At 37.8% G+C, this 23448-nt stretch overlaps 1 protein-coding gene across 1 annotated transcript; it reads right to left on the bottom strand.

Annotated features, from left to right (window-relative positions):
- On the bottom strand, nucleotides 1651-16623 carry LOC109226850 (gamma-tubulin complex component 4). The gene is made up of 16 exons (XM_019391741.1): nucleotides 16322-16623; nucleotides 15518-15809; nucleotides 14772-14908; nucleotides 13622-13720; nucleotides 12826-12943; nucleotides 6778-7047; nucleotides 6518-6598; nucleotides 6363-6446; nucleotides 5566-5652; nucleotides 5021-5076; nucleotides 4752-4946; nucleotides 4286-4511; nucleotides 3592-3680; nucleotides 2738-2891; nucleotides 2042-2164; nucleotides 1651-1959 (listed from the first exon to the last, which is right to left on the bottom strand). Exons 1-16 carry the CDS (start codon nucleotides 16483-16485, stop codon nucleotides 1897-1899), a joined length of 2238 nt encoding a protein of 745 aa, XP_019247286.1. The 5' UTR covers nucleotides 16486-16623; the 3' UTR covers nucleotides 1651-1896.

Genomic DNA, 23448 nt, shown 5'->3' with positions numbered 1-23448 from the left:
GTTTATTTAACCTAGTATATATATTTATTGTAAAGGATGGAGTGGTAATAGAAAAAGGACAGACTAAGTAACTCAAAACTTTCAAAGCTTTGAAAATATAGAACAGACTGCATTTGAATCATATTTAATTATTTACCAATGCTTCAATCTCGGCCGACTATGTATATATATGGAACTTTCCTTTTTATATTTCTCTGTTCCTTCTACTCTGTGTTTTTTTTCATTTTCTTTTGTTATGCCGATACACTTTCCTCCTAATTTTACATAAAATCTCCAAAAATCAGAATTTTCCTAGAAGACTTTTTTAAGTTATATCATTTTAGCCTATAAAGTGGAAGCGTTGTTTTTTAATAGATAAACGATCAAAGTGCTTCAATGAAAAAATGGGAGAGGGGATAATTGAAATTGAAAGAGAAAAAAAAAACTGCATTCACACAAACTACATCAAAGTGGTTGTTGCTTCAATGAAGAACTGACCCCTGTCTTCCTTTATTCTTCGCTTGCTTCTCCCCATTATATCCGAGAAATTTAAACCCCTAACGGAAGCTGCAGCCTGACTCCTTTTGCCATGGGTCAGGAAGAGTTATTTATATATAGTAGTGTGATCCAAGAAGAGTGCCAAATAGCAATGGTGTTGATGCCGTACGTGAAATGAGAAAATGACCTTGGATTGCTAATGGCTTGGTCCCTTGACCTCATTCATCTTAACAATAAACCTATTTATGCTATACTTTACTGCACAAATGTGTAGATATGATGTCTGCTTATATAGTGGTTTTCAATTCAAAATATAATGGTGAAGATTCCCTTCATCCAAATTCTGTAATTAAGGGATGCATATATAAAGGTGTAACTGAAAGAATTTGGAGAAATCCATGATCACATAAAGCTGTAACTAAAAGAATAATCAATTTTGTAACTGAAACTTTTTGTTAAGGCTTTAACATCAAAATGAAAAATGTATTGTAGATCGTAAAAACAGGAAACAACTGTGAAAATATGAGAAAAAAGATAAATAAGAATGGTGGCTTATGAGGCACGCCACATCAGCTTCTCTATTGCCCACATTTATATTAATATATAGATATATAGATATAGATGTGAGATTTGAAAAAATAGTTTTTGAAGTTAAGTTGAAAAAGATAGTAAAAATTAAAATTGTACTTGAATATGTATTTAACTTATTTTGTAAAGGAAAACATTGTTTTCTTGAAAAGGTGATAAAAACTACTTTTTCAAACTTGATACTGATCTTATTCTTCAAAAGTTCTAAAACTCGTCTTTAAAAATTCAATTTACTGTATAACCAAACAACGTTTTGAATATGAGTTTCAAAGAAAAGAAAATTTTTTGACAAATGGATCCTCAATTGATTTTGTCTAGGTTAATAAGCTTGAATAGATGAGAAGAAATCAGTTAATAAATTATGTCTTTATTAGAATTTAAACTTTGATCTTTCATAATTTTCACCAACTTCATTAATCACTCAACCACACCCTTGAGTGCTACTTCTAATCTTATGATTGAAGAGGCCCTCCCCCATCTTCTGTTATTTTATTCCTTCTCTTTCCCTCTTATTTGATCTGTATGATCAAATAGATAGTAACTTTCTCTAGCTTTCAGAGATTCGAAATATTGCACCAGGAAAGAAGAGAGGGGAGACGGAATTCACTACGAAAAGACAGTCGAGTTCTTGTGTAGAAATTAAACATTGATCTCTCTCGTTCTCCTCTCTTCAATTCCAGCGAACAACATGAACTTGACCTATCATTTGACTTATCCAAGTTTGAAAAGCTTTATACTGCATTATCAAGAATAAGAACACTGAATCCATCACATAACCAACATCACATAAGCCATCACACTATATTAGGTGGCTTTTAGAAGAAGAAATTATCACTGCAGAACAGATGCGGGTGGCCGAGGTCGGACAATATTGAGCACCCCTTTTGCTTTTGCCTGTTGATAAATTTTTAAAGTAATATAAATATAATAAGCAAATTAAATATGAAGCTTCCACCTAAACCCAGAAGAGATTTACCTCAAAGAAGGAATTGAAATTGAGTCGTAAAAGAAATTGCCTAAGGAACGGGGCTCTCTGGCTCCCAGCAAGCCTGCTACTACGTAGTATTGTGTATAGGGAGTTTGATTTCTTGTTGAACTCCTGAGAAATCATAAGAAATAAGAACTATTGCAGCAGGAACCAATCCATACAACAAATAGAATAAATAATTCATAATAGTGATCATCGACCATAGAGGGAAAAAAAGATCAAATTCAAATACTTAAGTAAAATAAGATTTCATCATTCGAAAGTAATAAGTTCTTCAACGAACAAAAGCCACAGAAAATCTAGTGCGGGAAACTAAATTATCTGTCATGGTATAGTTTATATCATAGTAATATTGATGATAACAAAATAAGGTGCCACCACATCTTTGTCAGCACTCATTAGTCAGATAAGTTGAGGTTAATCAAGTGTTAGAAGGTGGAGAATGACAAGCGACCAATACATCAATGAAAAGACGCCTTGGCTTCTATTTAAGAGTAGTGTTACATGAAGAACGTTAGGTGGTGAGCAAAGGGCAAAGTATTTTGACCCAATTTGTGTATGGGAAATTCTTGCTTCTTAGTGATGAATTTGAATGGACCAGCCATCACTCATTCTCTGAACACGTCGTTCTTGACTATCATTAGAAAATGAAAACACTAGAAGCATAAATCAACTTAATAGTACCTCAGCTATGTGCTCCAGCTCCTTAGTACTTCTATTGCTTTCGTCGCTTTCGATCTTCCAACAGAACTGCAAGCATAGTTTCATTATTCCATCCAGAATTCTTGAGACAGAACCGATGTCCAAGAAAGATTGTGAAATCAGTGCAGCCAAGTAACTGAAAAACAACCCAATGGCCAACTTTTTATATCAAAGAACAAGCAGCAATCACAAGATATGAGTAGCAACTACATAGTAATCTTGCCAATGTTGAAACTAAGGGCAGCCCCGTGCACGAAGCATCCGGCATTACTGAAAAAACTACTAGAAGTTCAATACTATGAGAACTAAGGTGCGGTAGTTTCATCTCTCAGGACAACAAACAAGTCCCCAATATACGCTAAAATTCTTGATACACTTCAAACTTATGTCGCAAATTTAAAAATTGCTTATGTTTGTTGCTTATATGTGAAGCTTACGGTGGTGGTTATGCAACTGTCTTCACATTGCAAAAAGTAGTACAAAAACAGACAATCTATATCTGAAATAGAATGTCCCAGAGATAAAAAAAGAGCAAACTACAAGTCTACAGATTAGATTGGTAATGATGATCACGTTCCAGTAGCTCCATTTCATTAACAATATCATTTAATTGCAGATTAATGTTTCAAGAACAAATTAGCTGTGATAATCTTTGACAATATACACCTGAAAAGGACAACAGAATTCTAAGAAGCATAGAGCAACAGTGTAGAACTAGGAAGATTCAACAATACATACAAATTTCAAAATTCCGAAAGGCACTGATAGCAGCAGTTGCAATCACTATTGAATAGTTACAGGCAGCATAGTACATGTCGAAATGTCCAATTACTTACTCTTGATGGAAGCCCACAAGTTCCGTGAAATCATGAGAATTCTGAATATGAGATTGCAAAACGTTCCATTGAGATTCTATCACATCCACCTGAGAAATTAAATGCGTTTTTAGGTTTTTACAAAGTCATTATGGCGGAAGACAACAAAGAGACAAGACTTTCAAGTTTGTCTAACAGAGAACCTTCTTGTAATTGCTTCATCAACTACCGACTTAAGAATTAGAATCACAACTTTAATTGTGATGGACTATGACATGTTCTTTCATATAAATTAGTAAAGTTGTTTCCGATTAAGTTGAAGAACGTAAAATTGCGACCTTTCAGATCATATGTAAGAATTGTCAACGAAACAACCTTTCTGCAAGCTATAAGGTATCAAAATTCTTAAGTATAGGACAGGGCATGTGGAAGTAAAAAGTTCCAACATTCAATCATATGCAGGTCCATGAAAATAAGCCCAGTTCTGAGCTTCAAGAGTCTATTTTCTGCTGAAGGAAATGAAAGAAGCTAACTGCCTGATTAGTTTACTATATCATAGCTCATATATTCATGTGATCGTGGAAATTTATCACTTCAAAGAGGAGCCTTGTAGCATTAAATCTATTACACGACAAAGCATTTGGTTAAGAAAGTTGGATCATCTATTAAGCAATGATAACTGACAGGATGCACAAAGATATCTTACAGGAAATACCTGAATATAGAATTGAAGATTTCTGATCAAGAAGGCCATGTGCTCTCTAACATGCCACATTGGTCTAAGGCGTTGCCTTCGATGCTGAGAGACAAATGACTTTCTAGAGTCATTTCGAAGTTTAGCAAAGTCAAAATGATCTTGATGCATAGCAAAAGCCCATGATTTTTCCAACTCCATTTGCGTCCTCTTAAGACGGAGCAGATACTGGAATATCCTTTGATACCTAATGCAAAATAGCAGTTAATAAAAAAGAGTAGTTGCTAAAGGTTTTGGCAAACAACAATGTCCATGTATCGTTCCTGTTCACATCCTCATTTTATTCTGGGTGGTCATCCAAGACATTATGCCATTAGAAAAACCATATACCCAAAAAGTGTTTTTCAAATGAGAGAAATATTTCCTCTTCTACGTTCACTATTTGGATTTAAAAAGATTTAGATTTCATGGCAGCTGTAAATATTACTTGGATAGCACTTCCGGCGTAACAAACAGCTGCAATGGCCAGTTAATAGAATATTCAAGGGAAATGCCATCCCATCCATCAAGGGCCACCTCCAAAGATGCATCTGGTTGCCCTACTGAGTCTCCATCTTTATTCACTTTTACCTTGGGCAGATCAACTGGTGAGGGTTTTAAAGCAATTCCAAATGATGGCATCCTACATTAGGAAAAGTTAATGTGACATAAACTGTTTAGACATTTTAAATATAAGAAACCAAATTATAATCTTACCGCAAAGACACCCTTGAAAAGTACTTGTCCTCTTCACCAATAGTCTTTAAAGCAGCCTGCAATGTAACCAAGGTAGTTCAAGACTTTAGATATCTTTAATGATTGCAAACCACGACAAAAACCATGCCAAGCCAAGAGCAAAGAAGAAGCAACTGGACAAACAAAATTCTGCCTCTGCCATTACACTCCAAATTTGGTTGAAAATAAACAAAAAAAATAAAGAAGCATTTAGAACAACACAACAGCCTTCTATATTGTGATTTTTCTTTTTGGGTTGAGGAAACACAATAGCCTTCTTATAGACAACTTATCAAAGACCTCAGCATATCAATAACCATTCAACCAAACTTCTCAAAATCATGGATTGCTCTTCAGACAACCAACATCAGTTACCTTTTAATGGGGCCACACAAGAAAGAAAAGAACCAGTATGTAAAATGTAAAAATTATTTTGGAGTTGAAATGCTGAATGCAAGTAAATAGAAAAATATGAAAAACAAAAGGCAGTAGTCGATACAAGCATTATTGTCCTATACAAGACCTACTAGTTGAAATGGGACCACAAGATCCGCTTCTGCAGTAGATTGGCGAGGTGGTAAACGCATCAGCTGGCGACTCTCCTCGAGGAAACTCTGTCAGAAATACCTTTTGTCAGTACTACTGAAGAAACAAAAACTTCATTTGCAAAAATCATTAGAAGGAATAGCTCTCAAACAGCACATGCTCTTTATGTATACAGCTAGAATAGTACTAGCTCATTATGGCATATTCATTAGTCACCTACACTTACTTCTCACACATATTTACAACAAATGCAAGTTAAATATAGCTGAGCCACGACATAAGAAATTAGCTCTACTTATGCTGCATCAATTAGTGCCTATGTCCTTTCCACCAATAGAATATAGAAAGAATTAAAAATCACAAGCCTATGTAAGTTCATGACTACTAACTGATGAAATTGCTAATTTTTGCTGCCTATTAATATACATAGGTAGTTATATTTTGTCAATGATGTATTTCACATCAGCATGAATTTTATTTATATACAATAACAAATTTTATTATCCAGAAAATCTTCAAGAGCATCTGGATGATACTAATATTTCCTTCATAAGCACCTTCAGCATGTTTAAGTTAGGTTAAAAAACCCTAGGCTTTGGAGATAAAAACAGTAGCCACATAGATTATTCAGAATACTAGTATAAACCATAAAATGCTCCCTTCTATTGAACTTTAATTGAATTATGCAACTTTCTCGCTGAGCTGTCCCAAAAATTGAAAGAAAAAAAAAACATCGGGAGAACATGATATATAAGTTGTAGAAGTCAGTTTCCTTTACCTGGAAGAAATCACCTTTTTCTAAAAGAAAATAGTCTTTAAGAGCCTTCAAGTGCCCATTTAAGTCGGCACGCACAACAACAAGCTGCAAACAGAAATGATTCGTAAGTGCATTTTCTGCAGCAAGGGAAGAAATGGTACAGTATGCAATTGCACCTGCCACAGATGACTAGCTGCTACTGCTTTTATTGTATCAATGGCATTCTTGAATGATCTTTTGTGGAATTCAGACGACTCCTACAAATGAGATAGTTTTAAATTTAGGCCAAACAATAGATAGAACGTGCACTTAGCTTCAGGAGGGAGAAATCCATCAGGAGCAGGTTAAAAAAGGTTCCAAGCTTGAATACATGTGCCAAAGAAGATATATCGCACATATCAATATTAAAGACTGAGAAGCTTATTGAATAAAAGACCTTTAAGTGTTGAATCAGAGATTCAATCTTGTCAGCCTCTGCCTGTGGGAGTAAATCTTCTCCAATTAACTTATTATCCAAGGAGTTATTCTGGAAAGATATCGTCGTTGTATATCCTTGGGTCCTTTGAGATCCTCTTTGTATTTGCTGATGAGATGAACCATCCTTAAATTGGAAACTGGGACTTGGATTGCGAAGAACCCTAACAGCTTTTCCTGCAAAAAGAATTGATTCTGCAACATGCATGGTAATATACTCTGGCAGCATATCCTGCATGGAGGAGAGTGTACAAATAGCTTAAATGATGTATGGTAGTAGGCTGATGGCAAAATCTTCTCATTCCATGTGAAGCAGAGAGAAGGAGAGGGAGCAACGAGAATACATAATGGTGGAGGGTTACGGCACAAGAGGACCAAGAATAACAGGGAATGTGATAAAGTAAGCTGGGAAAGAAGAATGACTCATATTTCAACAATGATATGACGATTTTCTTGTTATATCAGTCCTTGTTCCAGCAAATGGAAAAGAAAAATTTTCTTGTAGTCAGTTCATGCTGTATCGAAGGATTGATATAGAGAAATAAATTCCTATATTGCTTATTTAAGCCCACCTACCGCCTTTCTTCATCAGCAATAGAACATCTTTCTAGCTTTATTCAGAATACTGGTTTTAAAAATTGTGCAATAGAATTGCAAAGGTAAACTAAAATCTTTTCCAGACATGTCTCACGAGAATGTTATAGATAAGATCTTCGAATTTGCACCTGAATAACAGTGAACAATGTAAACATACATGACAGAAGCTAGTATAAATCATATTGCACAATCAAACTAATGAATGTCGTATCTTCCTAGATTCACCTAAGTAATAAATAAAGCAGGACTAATAGATTCATTTTTTTTATAAGGTAAAGATTTTATTGATAAAAGTACCAAGATGGTACATAAGATTACACCAAGATCAGACAACACCTATAACAGCATACTTCCAGTTACAAATTGCTTAGCACATCCAAAAACACTAATAAATTCTTTAATGAACCAGTTCCATTTCGCTAATCATATATACATCATAAAGAAGACAAAATGTCCGGAAACTAGAGTTTCTGAATGGTTGGTATGCTAAATACACATGGGGCTCTCAATTGTTTCGTCAAAGAACTATGAGATGCGTAAGACTAAAGACACGTCTATGGAAATTGTGAGAACGCACAGGAGAAAAATCTTATTATTAATTAAAGTGCTGTACAACCCTATTTATATAGGGTGATTACATAATAATAGGTACCTACTTCCCGATGTGGGACACTATACATGACTAACTACTTAAGACTCCCCTCAAGCCGGTGCATATAAATCATATGCACCGAGCTTGTTACATATGTAACTAATACGAGAACCAGTAAGAGACTTAGTAAAAATATCTACTAGCTGATCATTCGACTTTACAAATTTTGTAACAATATCTCTTGAGAGTATCTTTTTTCTGACAAAGTGACAGTCGATCTCAATGTTCTTAGTCCTCTCATGAAACACCGGATTTGACGCAATATGAAGAGCAGCTTGATTATCACACACCAGTTCCATCTTGCTGATTTCTCCGAACTTCAACTCCTTGAGCAACTGCTTGACCCAAACTAGCTCACACGATGCCATAGCCATGGCCCGATATTTGGCTTCGGCGCTAGATCGAGCAACTACATTCTGTTTCTTGCTCTTTCAAGAGACCAAATTGTCTCCTACTAGAACACAATATCCACACATAGAACGTCTATCAAAAGGTAATCCTGCTCAATCAGCATATGTGTACCCAACAATCTGCTCGTGGCCTCGATCCTCGAATAGTAACCCTTTGCCTGGAGCTGACTTTATATACCGAAGAATGCGAACAACTGCATCCCAGTGACAATCACAAGGAGAATCCATAAACTGACTTATAACACTCACCGAAAAGAAATGTCTGGTCTACTCACTGTGAGGTAATTCAATTTGCCAACCAACCTCCTATATCTCATAGGATCTCTAAGAGGCTCCCCCTGTCCAGGCAGAAGCTTAGCATTCGGATCCATAGGAGTGTCAACAGGTCTGCAGCCCATCATTCCAATCTCCTCAAGAATGTCTAAGGCACACTTCCGCTGTGAAATAACAATGCCTGAGCTAGACTGAGCGACCTCAATACCTAGAAAATACTTCAATCTGCCCAGATCCTTAGTCTGGAAGTGCTGAAAGAGATGCTACTTCAGATTAGTAATACCATCCTACTCATTGCTAGTAATAACAATATCATCAACATAAACCACCAGATAAATACACAGATTAGGAGCAGAATGCCGATAAAACGCAGAGTGATCAGCTTCACTACGAGTCATGCCGAACTCCTGAATAACTGTACTAAACTTACCAAACCGAGCTCGAGGAAACTGTTTCAAACCATATAGTGACCTACGCAATCGGCATACAAGACCACTAGACTCCCCCTGAGCAACAAAACCAGGTGGTTGCTCCATATAAACTTCTTCCTCAAGATCACCGTGGAGAAAAGCATTCTTAATGTCTAACTGATAAAGAGGCCAATGACGTACAGCAGCCATGGACAAAAAGAGACGAACAGATGCTACTTAAGCCACGAGAGAGAAAGTGTCACTATAATCAAGCCCAAAAATCTAAGTGTATCCTTTTGCAACAAGACGAGCCTTAAGCCGATCAACCTGGCCATCCGGGCCGACTTTGACCACATATACCCAATGACAACCAACAGTAGACTTACCTGAAGGAAGAGGAACAAGCTCCCAAGTGCCACTCGCATGTAAAGCAGACATCTCCTCAATCATAGCTTGTCGCCATCCTGGATGAGACAGTGCCTCACCTGTAGACTTACGGATAGAAACAGTGGACAAAGATGATATAAAAGCATAATGAGGTGATGACAGACGATGATAACTTAAACTGACAAAATGGGGATTAGGATTAAGTGTGGATCGTACACCTTTGCGGAGTGCAATTGGTTGACTGAGAGGAGACAAGTCCACAAAAGGTGCAGAATCTGATGCAGGACGTGAATCACCTGGGCCCGATGCTGGACTTGGACGATGGTAAGTCAAGAGTGGTGGAGCTGCAGAAGGTAGAACTGGACTAGGTGGTGGAACTGGGCTATAAGGGGTGGAACTGGAGCTATAGGTAGTAGAGCTGCAACTAGAGCTGTAGGTGGTGGAGCTGCAACTGGAGCTGTAGGTGGTGGAGCTGCAACTGGAGCTGTAGAGGAAGATGAACGGGAGATAGTGACTGAATCTCAAAAAGATGAAACTGGTAGCACCTATCTAAGTGATTACCTGGACCTGTGAAGTATGATTGGGTTTCAAAGAAGGTAACATCAACGGACATAAGGTACCGCTGGAGGTCAAGAGAATAGATCGGTACCCCTTTTGCGTTCTCGAGTAACCCAGAAATACGCACTTAGAGTAAGATTATGAACAAAACATGTGCCTCCAAAGACACGGGGTGGAAGGGAGAACAAAGGTAAGTGGGGAAACAGGACAGAGAATGGAACTTGATTCTGGATAGCTAAAGATGGCATACGATTAATAAGATAGCAAGATATAAGAACTGCATCTCCCCAAAAACGCAACGGAACATGATTTTGGATGAGTAGGGTACGAGCAATTTCAATAAGATGTCTATTCTTTCTTTCAGCTACCCCATTTTGTGAGATGTGTACGGACAAGATGTTTGATGAATAACCCCATGAGAGTTCATAAACTGCTGAAATGGGGAAGACAAATACTCTGGGGCATTATCACTACAAAATATGCGGATAGGAACCCCAAACTGATTTGAATTTCAGCGTGGAAGGTCTGGAAAATAGAAAACAACCCAGACCGATTTTTCAAAAAATATCCAAGTGCACCTACAATAATCATCAATGAAACTGACAAATTAGTGGAATCCCAAGGTAGAACTGACTCGACTAGGACCCCAAACATCTGAATGGACTGAAGTGAAAGGTGACACTACTCATTATCAAGACGCCGAGGGAAATGGGAACGGGTATGCTTACCGAGCTGACATGACTCACACTCTAAAGTGGACAAGTGAGATAAACCAAGTACCATTTTCTGAAGTTTTGACAAACTAGGATGTCCCAACCATTTATGTGATAAATCTGGTGAATCGGTAACAAGACAAGTTATTGTAGGAAGACAAGATGTGAGTACATGTGATTTTGCAAGGATAAGGTAATAAAGTCTATCTGATTCACGCCCGGTACCGATGATCCGCCCCGTACTGCGTTCCTGTATAAAAACAAAGTCATCGAGAAATAAAACAGCGCATTTAAGTGATTTGGCTAAGTGACTAACGGCTATGAGATTAAAAGAACTATTGGGAACATAAAGAATTGGATCTAAAGGTAAGGAAGGAAGTGGGCTTGCTTGACCTATTGCAGTTGCCATGGTTTGAGACCCATTGGCCATTGTGACTGTTGGAAGAGATTGAGAATACGAAATACTAGTGAAAAGAGATTTTTTACCAGAAATATGATCAGATGCACCTGAATCAATGACCCAAGACTCAGAGGTTGAAGATTGGGAGACACAAGTCACGCTACTATCTGTTTGAACAACGGAAGCTATCACTGAAGATGTCTGTTTACATGCTTTGTACTGAAGTAACTCAATATAATCCGGTAAAGAAACCATCTGGATTGAATTCAATGCATTGGATCCAACGGATTGTGAGTTAAAGGCTTCTGATACGAATGTCATTATAATATTGCAAAAGGCGTGGAAGTTCGCCCCGTTAGCTCTCATGTGGATAGTTTGGGGGGAGAGAAATAGGAGAGCTTTTGAGGGGATTGAGTCTCCTTTTTCACATCTTAAGAATTGTCTTTTATCTTTGATCGCTTTTTGGTGCACTCATATAGCCCCTACTTGTATAGAGGATTGTGCGTCTTTTGTAGAGAATCATGTTCTGATGTAAATTCTCTACTTTTTGGTATACTTCTTGTATACGGGAGTTTTCTCCCTTTTGATTAATACAATTTACCTTATCAAAAAAATATTGCACCGGAAAAAGCACAAATGTTTCTGGAATTACTGTTCTCGCCGGAAAACTCATTGTTCACGCTGGAAAAATAAAAAGTCGTCGGATTTTGGTGTAACCTGGATGGGTGGACTCGGAAACACCTCGCGACCAAACTTTCCTCAAGAAGGTCTGCCGGAAAATGGCCAGAAACGTGGGACAGACGCGCCGGCAGATCTCTCGCTTCTTAAGGAGAGTGTGAGCGCATGAGATCTCCTTTGCCGGAGATTCCTGCCGGGGTTTGCTCGCCGAAAGATTCTTAACCTTGTGGTGGTGTAGGTTTTGCACAACACCAACAAAAAAGGACTGACGCCGGACAGCCACCGGAATTAGCGCAATGACTGCTTTTTTTTTTTGTTCCTTTCCCAGAGTCGCTGGTATTTTTGCACAGCGATGAATCTCTCACGCTAGCTCTGATACCATGTGAGAATGCACGGGAGAGAAATCTTATTATTAATTAAAGTGTTGTACAACCCTATTTATATACAGCGATTACGTAATAATAGGTATCTACTTCCCGACGTGGGACACTATACATGACTCACTACTTAACAGAAATATATCTCGAGATCTGAAACTAGACATTTTACAAGGGCAATAATAGAGAAACATTCATAGACGACAACCAGAAAAATGAAATGTTAGAGTACAGATCCAACGGAAAAACATGAAGAAGCAAATACTCCATTCATCCAATTTTATCTGTCCTCTTTAGACTGGGCACTATTATTAAGACGAAATGTGGGGTCAGAATTGGAGATAAAATTAACTTCTTGAAGAATCCGAACCAGCTTCCCAATAAATATGATATCTCTTTCAAGGAAAATGCTGAGAAAGTGTGCGAGAAAAGCTTCCTTTCTAGGAAAGTGGACATAATTTTGGGAAAGCTGATTAAATAAAGTAGGAAACAAAGTTTGGGACAGAGGGGGGACTTTATATATAGAAGCAACAAAATGAACAATGCAAAACATACCAAAGAAATATGGAAGCCCAAGTGCCAATCACTTAAAGATGAATCAGCGATTGACAAGCGTGTCAGTTTCTCAAGCAAATGTGGAGCTGATTCCTGTTCAGAGTCTTTGTCGTCCTGACTAAGACATAATCACAACTTACTTAGATATGTTACATATGGCTATTAGAAAAGTTACAGGACATTGTAGTGACATAAAATGAATGTCCATCATGCACCAAGTTACAGGACATTCTAGTGACATAAAATGAATGTCCATTATGCAACATTATGATACACGTTAGACCGACTCGACTACACTGACTAACATGTTTGGTTCTTCTAAGACGAGAAGCAATCATTCATTTGACTTGATGATAAAATCATGTCATTCTAGAAAAACGAACGTGTTCTACTATATGCACGGTGAAGTCTTGTGAATGAGTAGTTGCTCGAGAAAAATTTCAAGTACCAGACAGTATGATAACAAACAACAACAACAACAGACTCGGTGTAATCCCACAAGTGGGCCCGGAGGAGGGTAGTGTGTACACAGACCTTACCTCTACCTTATGAAGATAGAGAGGCTGCTTCTGAAGACCCTCGGCTCAAGGAAAACGAACCGGATAGTATGATAAGTTCTATGCAAATTGGGGGATCTACTGAAACACACAACTCACTTTTATAAGTCCTTAACTGAACAGTCAGCATCAAGCTATGGACCATTACCTATTACTAAGTAAATTTTGATTAAATGCCAAATGCTGCAGCAAGCGTAAAATTATCAAACAGAATTAAAGACACCCTTCTCAGGGCTTACCTGCTGATGTAGAATTCTTGATATGGATCATGAAGAATTCCATAAACCACCCAAGAAGCAAGCTGATTATACATGACCTGATGCCCATGCCAGAGGAGCCTATGCTTCAAGGAAAAAGAAAGAGAAAAAAAAAAAAAGGAAAACACATGTAAGGAAGAGAACAATCGTTATTTTGGATCCATAAGCCACTGTACTAGCAGAGATACCACCATAGAATTTGCAGCTTCTTATTCCAGAAAGAATAATTCTTTTCCAAGTTAATCAAATTAAATAGTAAGAAAAAGAATCCAATGGCTGGCTACATTCTTGCAGGGAGAGAAAACATTTGCATCCTCAATGACAGAAAAAAAGATAAGCACACGTAAATTCTAAGGCGCTATTTTGAAAACATTCCTGAGACCAGTAAACTCAATCAACTTTCAAATCAAATGTGCTGTTTTACTTTGTTAGGTTTGCTCAATTCAATGACCACTTTGAGTATAAGTCATTACCAGTAAACGGAAGCCACTTTTTCACTTCCAAACGACTAATTTATCAAAAGCATCTCTAACCCATTCAACTCTCTTATCTTCAATCATATCTTGGTCATGAGGTTCTCGATCAAATTCAGAAAACAAACAACAATAAAAGAAAATATTAAGCGGAATAACTTATCTAGACAGCGATCCTTTCCCACATCAGTTCTTGAGGATACAGGAAACAGTGATGACCTAGCTCCATCATAGTGCTTTCAACAGTCGAACAAGTGGAGTAAATAACACTGTTACTTTTAATTTGGAAAGTTTTGGAAGGGGACGGAGAACAGGCAGATAAACCAATACAAGCACCAGTAAGGGGCAGGTCAGGTACCAACGTTAACACAAGTACTAGTAAAGGACCAATCTTGACTAATGATATCAATTTAAATTCCCCGCAAAATGCCCCATGGGTTGGTGTATTTCTGTGAAGACATCTGAATGCCTTACCAGAAGGAAAATACAAATTGTACAACCTCTTGCATAGTATTCAAAGACCAGACGTGTAAGAAACTTTTGAGAAGTATGGCAACAACCACGACAAATAGATAAGCCACGAAAAAAGAAAGAAGAAACAAAAAAACAGTTGAGAGATGAGACGGCAAAAGAATGTGATAAAGTTTTTAAATGCTCACCTCTGAATGCATGTCTGTAGTTCCGGAACCCCACAGTGGCAGCGTTTGTGTAAAAGGTTGAGAAGTTTTCCTCCATAAATGTTATCACGTTCAATCTCTAGAATCAGCTCAAAAAGAGGAGGCAAAAGAACAAAGAACTGAAATAAGATATGTTAGTGAGTCATTCAAGGAACAAAAGCAAGTCATTGAATGTATTGAAGTAGGACGATCAAGAAAATCAAGGGTGGAAAAATACGGGCAACAAGAATAATATGAAACTTGAGGAAGCACCATCAAGTCTTGATCAGAGCAAAATAAGTGCCACATCATGAAGTAACAAAAATTAGTGAAAAGCAGAGAAGTGCAGGTTCAGGAAGAAGGCATAAGCTACTACATAAAAAGAAAAAAGAAAAACAGAAAACTATAAAATCAGCCAAGGTCACTTACAGTTGACTAGAATAAAGAAACAAGGAACTATGTACCAGAAGAAACATGCAAGAAAAAACTTGATACAGCCAATGCAACCAGCCAATCCAACAGTTTCCCATCCCAGTTTTTAGTATCCTATAAAGTTAAACAATGAAAAAGAACAACCCTGATACAGATCTACTGATTCAAATTCAGAATTCCACGGCAACATATTAAAGTGATGGTTTACATTTCTGCTTTTGCTTGCTGTAGACAAATATTCATCAATAATATGATCAGTAAGCAAAGAAATAATCAGAACACAGTTGTACATCATAGGGAACAAACTAACAACCCACCTTATTGAGGCCTTGAGTAAGCGTTGCCAAGATAGGTGGTGAATCAGACAGTAACTTTTGCTCAATATGTAGAACAGCAGACCTATAAACTGATAACACCTCAACAATACCATTCGCAATGGCCCTCCTGTACACACTTTGCTTCACTGTCTTCCCTTTCAATAGTTGGGATGTCCTCGACAGAGGTGTCTCATTGGCGGACCTAATCCAACTTAAATTACGAGACTTGGCTGCAAAGCGCTCTAGCTCCCTATAGTAAAATCCTAGAGTGATAATCCTCTCAATGACATCCCTGCACCCAAACCCAAACTACATGAAATACCTGCACTCCACAGCTCAATAATTTTAAACATAATACATCAAAGGCCCCTAGATATTATAGGAGCATATATATGATTAAATCAAAAGAAGCACCTACAGGTTACAACCCAAAATGTTATATATAAATCCCAAGATCGGCAGGAACAATTATATGAACTAAAGGACGAAAACCACATAATACACTGTTTAGCTAGATATGCAGATGTTTCATAAAGTAGTGAGGGTTCTATATCTTTAAACCATCAAAAGGAAATGAATACTTTCAATGTTTACAAAAAAGGGGGGGAAAACTACGACCACCCAATAAAACTAGTGCAGGCTAGCTATATGAATCCTCAGTATCTATTTCACTCCATTTGGACTAGTTTAATTGCAAACATAACCAAAATTGGGCGAAAAGTTGGTTGCCATACATTTTCCACTGACGAATGAATTATACTACGCATAGAATAAAAAAGTAACAGGAGAGAATAAATTGAAAACCTTTCACTGGGTTGAACGAAGGAGAGATCAGGGGCAAGCTTAAAGGTGGGTTCCTGAGAGATGGGTGCATCTGGGGACAAGGGAATACTGTCTTGGTGTTCTCTTGCGTCGATGATGAGATCTCCGGTGTAACCCAACAGCGCCACTAAGATTTCGTGCAGCATTATAACCGGTAAAGGAGAGAATTGCTTTAAACTGCAGAGTGAATAAAGGTTTTGATGGAATGCGGGGAAAAGCGGGAAAGGGTTGAACTGGAGAGTGAGAGTGTCCTGAACTTTTTCGCTTTTTTTTCAAAAAAAATTAAAAACATTGTTTGATTATAGAAAGCAATTAGTTTGGGGGAACTACACATAAATATAACTCACATACATACAGTGCAACTAATAGCCCCTTTGGCAAAGCTGCAAAAATCAGCTTATTTTGAGAAGTGCTTTTTTTCAAAAGTGCTTTTCTTAAAAGTAGTTTTGGTGAGAAGCAGTTTGTGTTTGGCTAATTAATTTGAAAAACACTTCTGAGCAGCAATTAGTGTTTGGCCAAGCTTTAAAAAACTGCTTCTAAGTGTATTTTTCTCAAAAGTGCTTCTCAAAAAAGTGCCTTTGGAGAGAAGCTATTTTTACTGTCTTCTGCTTCTCCTTCAAACGNACAACATCCACTCCAAAAGTCCAAATCTCTTATAAAGCCAGAATTGAAATTGAAAACCACTTATTTAGGTTTATTCAACAATGATGGATTATCTTAAAAAACTAATTTTTACCACCCAAATGGAAATAGTGTTTGAGCCACAATTACTAATTTGAAGATTAGTGTCACGATCCAACTTTCCCTCCGTTTGGGCCCCGTGATGGCACCTAGTCTTAGGGACTAGGTAAGCCTAACTCATGCTGAAATACCACAATAATAAATGAAATTTAACAGTCTTGAAGCAGAAATCTCTACAAAATTTATAATTGTGGTATTTCTGCATGAGTTAGGCTTACCTAGTCCCTAAGACTAGGTGCCATCACGGGGCCCAAACGGAGGGAAAGTTGGATCGTGACACTAATCTTCAAATTAGTAATTGTGGCTCAAACACTATTTCCATTTGGGTGGTAAAAATTAGTTTTTTAAGATAATCCATCATTGTTGAATAAACCTAAATAAGTGGTTTTCAATTTCAATTCTGGCTTTATAAGAGATTTGGACTTTTGGAGTGGATGTTGTTTAGACTTTTTAGAAATAGTATAAGAGGGTTGTATAAAAAATTTGAATTCATCTAATAAAGATTTAGACTGGTCCACAATTGTTGAACAAGCTTAAATAGATGGGTTTAAATTTCGAATGGTCTTGTGAGAAATTTGGAGTTGGGCGTTAATTAGACTTGTTAATAGTATAAGGAGGTTGTATATAAAATTTGAAGTCATTTAATGGAGATTTGGTATGGTTTTAAACAAGATTTGCAACTGAAAATCGTGAAAGAAGTTCGTCTAGATATGTTTGTATAAAAGTGTATAATATTGTATAAGAGGTGTTTATACACCCATATACACTATTATATAAAATTATACATATTATACAAAAACTGACTTCGTCTTCTTCCTTAAGCCTCTTATGAAATTTAACTCAAACCAAGCTCAAATCTACTGCAAATCACTTCACATTTATGTTTTGAACTCCTCTTGATATTTTCAATCAATTGGAGCAACACTGTTACACCCCAAGTTTTCATACGTGAGAGTACGTCGTAAGTCATTGATGTAAGCTCGAAAATGAGATTATATTTGGAAGCAAATAAAGTAAGTTAATCATGTTACCTTGGAGGTTACAAATATTTAAGATCATGAATAACAAGTACCAAAAGGGTTGGAAAGCTTAGTCGCTAAACGAATTGAAGAAAATAAGTTTCGTCAAAAATCGACAAGTTTGGAATGTTATAACATATTATTTTGGGGTGAGACTAGGGTGATTAACATGATGAGGAGGTTAATTTATGAGTTATTGTAGTCGTATGATAGTCGTGTGTTATGTTTTTAAGTCAAACGAGTTATGGACCAAAAGTTAGCAAAGGTCATCACAAGTTGCATTCATAATGTGCTGAAATTTAGGTCAAATGTAGATGCACTTTTCTCCCAATATACTTGGAATCAATGGATGATATACATATCAAATTGAAGATCTACGAGTCTAATTTCCAACGCATTAAACCGTTCGTCAATACGATATCGGAGTAGAGAGATATTCGTGTTTTCGCGAGACCGCGCAAGCAGCTCCCAATGGGACCCACTTAGGCGGTGGTTGACCTACTTCAATTTATAAACGATTTGAACGCCTATTTTTCACTTATTTTCAACTCAAATTCGTCTCCAAACTTCTCCTAACCCTTCTAAACAGATTCCATAAGGGTTTGAAGTGATTCCAAAGTGATTACACCATATTTCAACATCAAAACTTAGTTCTAGTGAAGAACAACACCTTTTTAAGGTTGTGTTGTCATTGAGGATTGTTGTGGGCTGTATTTGAATGAAATTCCAAGTTGTTGCCGTCGTGAAGTAGTTATGACTTGTTGTTGTTATATGGTGTCTTGTTATTGATATTTATAGGTTGCTGGACTTCCCTGGCTGTTGTTGTTGGTATATGGTATTGGAGGAGGCCCTTGTTACAAGGGAGATGCTGCCCGAATTTACGTAGACGAGCTACTAGCTTAAGTTACAGACTTAGCCTTTGTTCAACACTGATTTTGAATCTCCTTATGCTATGATAAATCGAGTTGACTTGTTTGAAGAGTTGCTTGGAAGGTATTAAGGACTCAACATGTTTAAGGTATGTTAAGGCTCTTCCTTCATTCTTTTGGCTTGATCTAAAGTGAAACGAACATAAACGATACGCTATTTCATAATGAATCTACTCCTAGCAACTAAGGTTTTCCATGTTATTCTTTCCTTACAAAGTTATTCCAAGAAAGTGTATATAATCCTTGAGTCCTAGTGAATTTCATATTGATGGTATGATGTCCATAATGTTCTTAAGTCACTCCAAAAGGTTTAGAACTTGATTCCATGAGTCGAGCATGCATTATATATATGTATCTATTTTACTCTACCGAGCCGCGCTATAGTGGGCCGGGTATGGCACCTATTGTGCAACCACTGATCAGTTGGGTTTACCGAGCTCCACGTGGCCGGGTACGATTCTACCGAGCCTTATGATGGCCGGGTACGTTTTTACCGAGTCCTCTTTAAGGCCGGGTATGATATGATGATGATGATGCCCACAGAGGCGTATGTTTTTAAAAGCTTATGTATATATATGTATTATGCATTTCATGTCAGTAGCCCCCAGAGGCACTCAGATGTTACAGGTTGTATCTCCTCTATCTCTCTTTACGTTACTGATCTTGTTTATACTTTCCTGCTTACATACTCGGTACTTTATTCGTACTGACGTCCCTTTTGCCTGGGGACGCTGCGTTTCATGCCCGCAGGTCCCGATAGACAGGTTGACATTCCTCCTAGTAGGCTATCAGCTCAGCGAAGGTGTTGGTGTACTCCACTTGCTCCGGAGTTGCCTATTTGGTCAGTATGCTTTGGATATGTATTGATTGGTATGGCGGGGCCCTGTCCCGACCTTTATGATTTTATGTACTCTTAGAGGCTTGTAGACAGATGTCAGGTGTATGGCCTTGTCGGCCTATGTCTTGAGTTTACAAATGGTCATGTCGGCCTTATAGGCCCGTATGTCACATGTATAAGTTTGTATATCATGTTCGGTCATCATATGTTGAGTATTCCCTTATGTTTTATTCTTGTTATCTCATGACATGTTTTCTATCTCATTTACCCTTGATAGTATGATAAGAAAGATATGTTACGTTGGTACTCGGTTGAGTAAGGCACCGGGTGCCCGTCGCGGCCCTTCGGTTTGGGTCGTGACAAACACCCAATCCAAACAACTAACAAACTCAAACAATCAGATCTAAAATTTAACTCAAAGATTAAAAAAAGAGAAATTGAAAAACTAAATCGTGAAGAGTCTCAAAAGCAACCAGGCTCTAGAACAAAAATATTCTTAGTTTTGCAGTAAGCTTTTATTGTCATAACTGTATGGGTCAAAATCTTATCAAAGCAATCTGGTCTAAGAAAGGATAACTAAGAGTTGATTAGGCGGAGGTCATGCTTGAGAAGTAACATTAGCGAGCCGAGCAGCTAGGGTCGAGGTCGAGCACTCAGATCGGCCCAAACGGCTAATTTAGTAATAAGATATTTTAAAGGAATATTCTATGCACTTGTACTTTCAGTTAGGTAAGGGATATGTCCCATATAAGTAGGAATAGAGAGAGAAGGAAAAGGCATGTAATATTCTATATGATAAACTCTCTCTTGAAAAGTTGACTCTCAAGTAACTACAAACATTGTCTTTACAAAAGATTCGATTCGTTGTCGGTCCAAAGCTTTCCCACATCATATCCAAGAAAGCTTTTTATATTTCCACGTTTGATTACCTTACATCATTGTCAGAGAGAATATTTGGGTGAATCATTCTCTCTATTTACATTCATTGTCGTTTTATCATATTTATTGCTTGTCATTACTCCCTCATTCATTCATAACAATATTATTAAACACCCCCTTGGTATTTAATAGCCTCTAATGCAGTTTTACGTTATTGACGTCTATTAATCTCAGATCTAGAATTTATAATATTTAACTAGGATTTGTATACCCAAAATCCACTAAGGGTCGTGATGGCGCCGTACACCATTGTCAGGCAAGCCAACACTAAATAACTAGTGACTTCTCATTTTAGATATTTCTGAATTCACTTCTTTTATACATATAAACAATAAAGAATAAATTTCACTGAATAAATAATGATATGTTTAACAATTTCAGAATACTGACTAATCCCATTGACATCCCAAAACCCGGTGTCACAAGTACATGAGCTATCTCTAGGAAACAATATAATACAACAACTGCCCGGAATACAAATAGGACAGAAAGTAAATATGAAAATCTGAAAGAGACTCTGCTGGCTGCGGGTCGTCTCGAGAAGTGCAGCTCACCTAAGTCTCCGTGTCAACCATGCTTCTACGCCCACTAGGCCGCTAGAGATGCATGTGCCTGTGCAACAAAAATGCACAACAAGTGTAGCATAAGTACGAAAACAACGTGTACTCAGTAAGTATCCATTCTAATCTCGAAGAAGTAGAGACGAGAGGTCGACTTCGACACTTACTAGTGGTCCAATAATGATACGACAATAATATAATTAATCGAGGATTTTTATAAACATGATTGTAATTCAATAGAAGGAAGCAAGTAAGCAATTCTTTCTTTTATAGGAAATTCCCAAATTCCTTTTTCATCATTTATACCTTTATTCTCAAGCCTGGAAGAAACAATATCACTTTAATAAATTTCAAGGCAAGCAATACAAGCATGCGCAAATCATGCCGAGGACGTACGGCCCGATCCAACAATATTTAAACCATGCACTGCCAGAGGGTCGAATGGCGCGAACCATAGATGCATATATTTAATCTACCGAGGCGTTCGGCCCATTCCGCAATAGATAAACACATTCAACAGTCAAATCAATAATTCATCGAGGAGCAATTATTTCGGAAAAGGCAAGTTTCTCTTTAAAAAGTCAAGTAATGATATCTAGTCTTTTAGAAATTTATTTACACGTTCGATGTGTTTTAAGCATTCTTAAATTTGTCAACAAGGTTGCATTTATTACAAGTAAGCATGCTTTTGGGTCCTAGACTACCCGGACATAAGCATAATAGTAGCTACGTACGGACTCTCGTCACCTCGTGCGTACGTAGCCCCCACAAATAGGAGAACAAAACCAATTAACTCATTTATGGGGACAATTCTCTCTTACAAGGTTAGAAAGGAGACTCACCTCGCTCCGAAGTTCCATAACCCGCATTCCACGCCCTTCCGAGGACTCAAATTGATGCACAATGCTCCAAAACTAGCCAACAATTATGCAAATCCATTAATATATGATTAGCTACTCATAATAATCCAATTTATAACAATTCCTAACCCTGATCGAAAAGTTGGCAAAAATGCCCTCCGGCCCACGTGCCCGAATTCCGAAATTTTTCGAAGATAAAGTTTACCCATAAACTCAAGAACTCAAATATATAATTTACTCTCAACTTCATGTCCAAAATCGTGGTCAAAATCCAAGAATACTAATTTTCTAGGTTTTCCCTCAAAATCCCATATTTCTACAAATTTCCATACTTCAGTCCGTATAACATCCATGTATTGACTTATAAGGAGTGTGAATTACTTACCTTGCCATTGATGATTAAAAACCCCTCTTGAAACCCTCCAAGAATCATCCAAGCCAAGAGAAAGATGAAAGAAAATGGCCCAATCCCGACTTTAAACAACTCACTGCCTCCAGCATTTTCGCACATGCGGTGCATAAACTGCTCCTGCGGCCCCCGCTCCTGCGGTGCACGTGCCGCTTCTGCGGTCCCAGGCTCAAGGCCAAAAATCCGCTTCTGTGGTCTCCTCAGCGCAGATGCGCACCCGCATCTGCAGTTAAAGTTCCGCACCTGTGGTCTTTGCCGCTTCTGCGGCCACTAGAATCACTCCTGCGCCATCGCAGGTGCGCACATCATTTCGCTTCTGCGATCACTGCTGGCCTGGCTCCATTCCACTTCTGCGAGCCATCTCCCGCACCTGTGGCCCTCCTCACGCAGGTGCGGTTACACCAGATGCTAAGCTGTTTCAGCTCTTCCTCAACTCCCTTTTTCGATCTGTTAACCGCCCGAGGCCCCCGGGACCCCGTCCAATCTCACCAACCAGTCCCAAAACACATTATGGACTTGTTCGAGGCCTCAAATCATATCAAACAATGCTAAAATCATGAGTCACACTCAAATTCGAACTTTATGGACTTTAGAACTTCAACCTTCTACATTCGATGCCGAAACGTAAATCACGTCTGATTGACCTCAAATTTTGTTCACAAGTCATATTCGACATTACGGACCTACTCCAACTTCCGAAATCGGAATCTGACCCCGATATCAAAAAGTCCACTTCCGGTCAAACTTCTCAAAAACCTTCAAATTTCTATCTTTAGCCAAATGATTCCAAAACGGCCTACAGACCTCCGAATTC

The sequence above is a fragment of the Nicotiana attenuata genome, chromosome 1 (assembly GCF_001879085.1).
Source record: "Nicotiana attenuata strain UT chromosome 1, NIATTr2, whole genome shotgun sequence".
NCBI classification, from domain to species: domain Eukaryota; kingdom Viridiplantae; phylum Streptophyta; class Magnoliopsida; order Solanales; family Solanaceae; genus Nicotiana; species Nicotiana attenuata.
The sequence above is the reverse complement of the archived record's forward strand: the minus strand, read 5'-3'. Positions and strand labels throughout refer to the sequence as shown.

Bases quoted from the DNA above. Each gene is read 5' to 3' on its own strand.
- LOC109226850 (XM_019391741.1), bottom strand. From the start codon at position 16,485: ATGCTGCACGAAATCTTAGTGGCGCTGTTGGGTTACACCGGAGATCTC. The intron at 4,947-5,020 runs GTAAGATTATAA...TTCCTAATGTAG, and splicing joins TTTTCAAGGGTGTCTTTGCG to GATGCCATCATTTGGAATTG. The intron at 2,892-3,591 runs GTAAGTAATTGG...GTTGTTTTTCAG, and splicing joins CTTGTGGGCTTCCATCAAGA to TTACTTGGCTGCACTGATTT.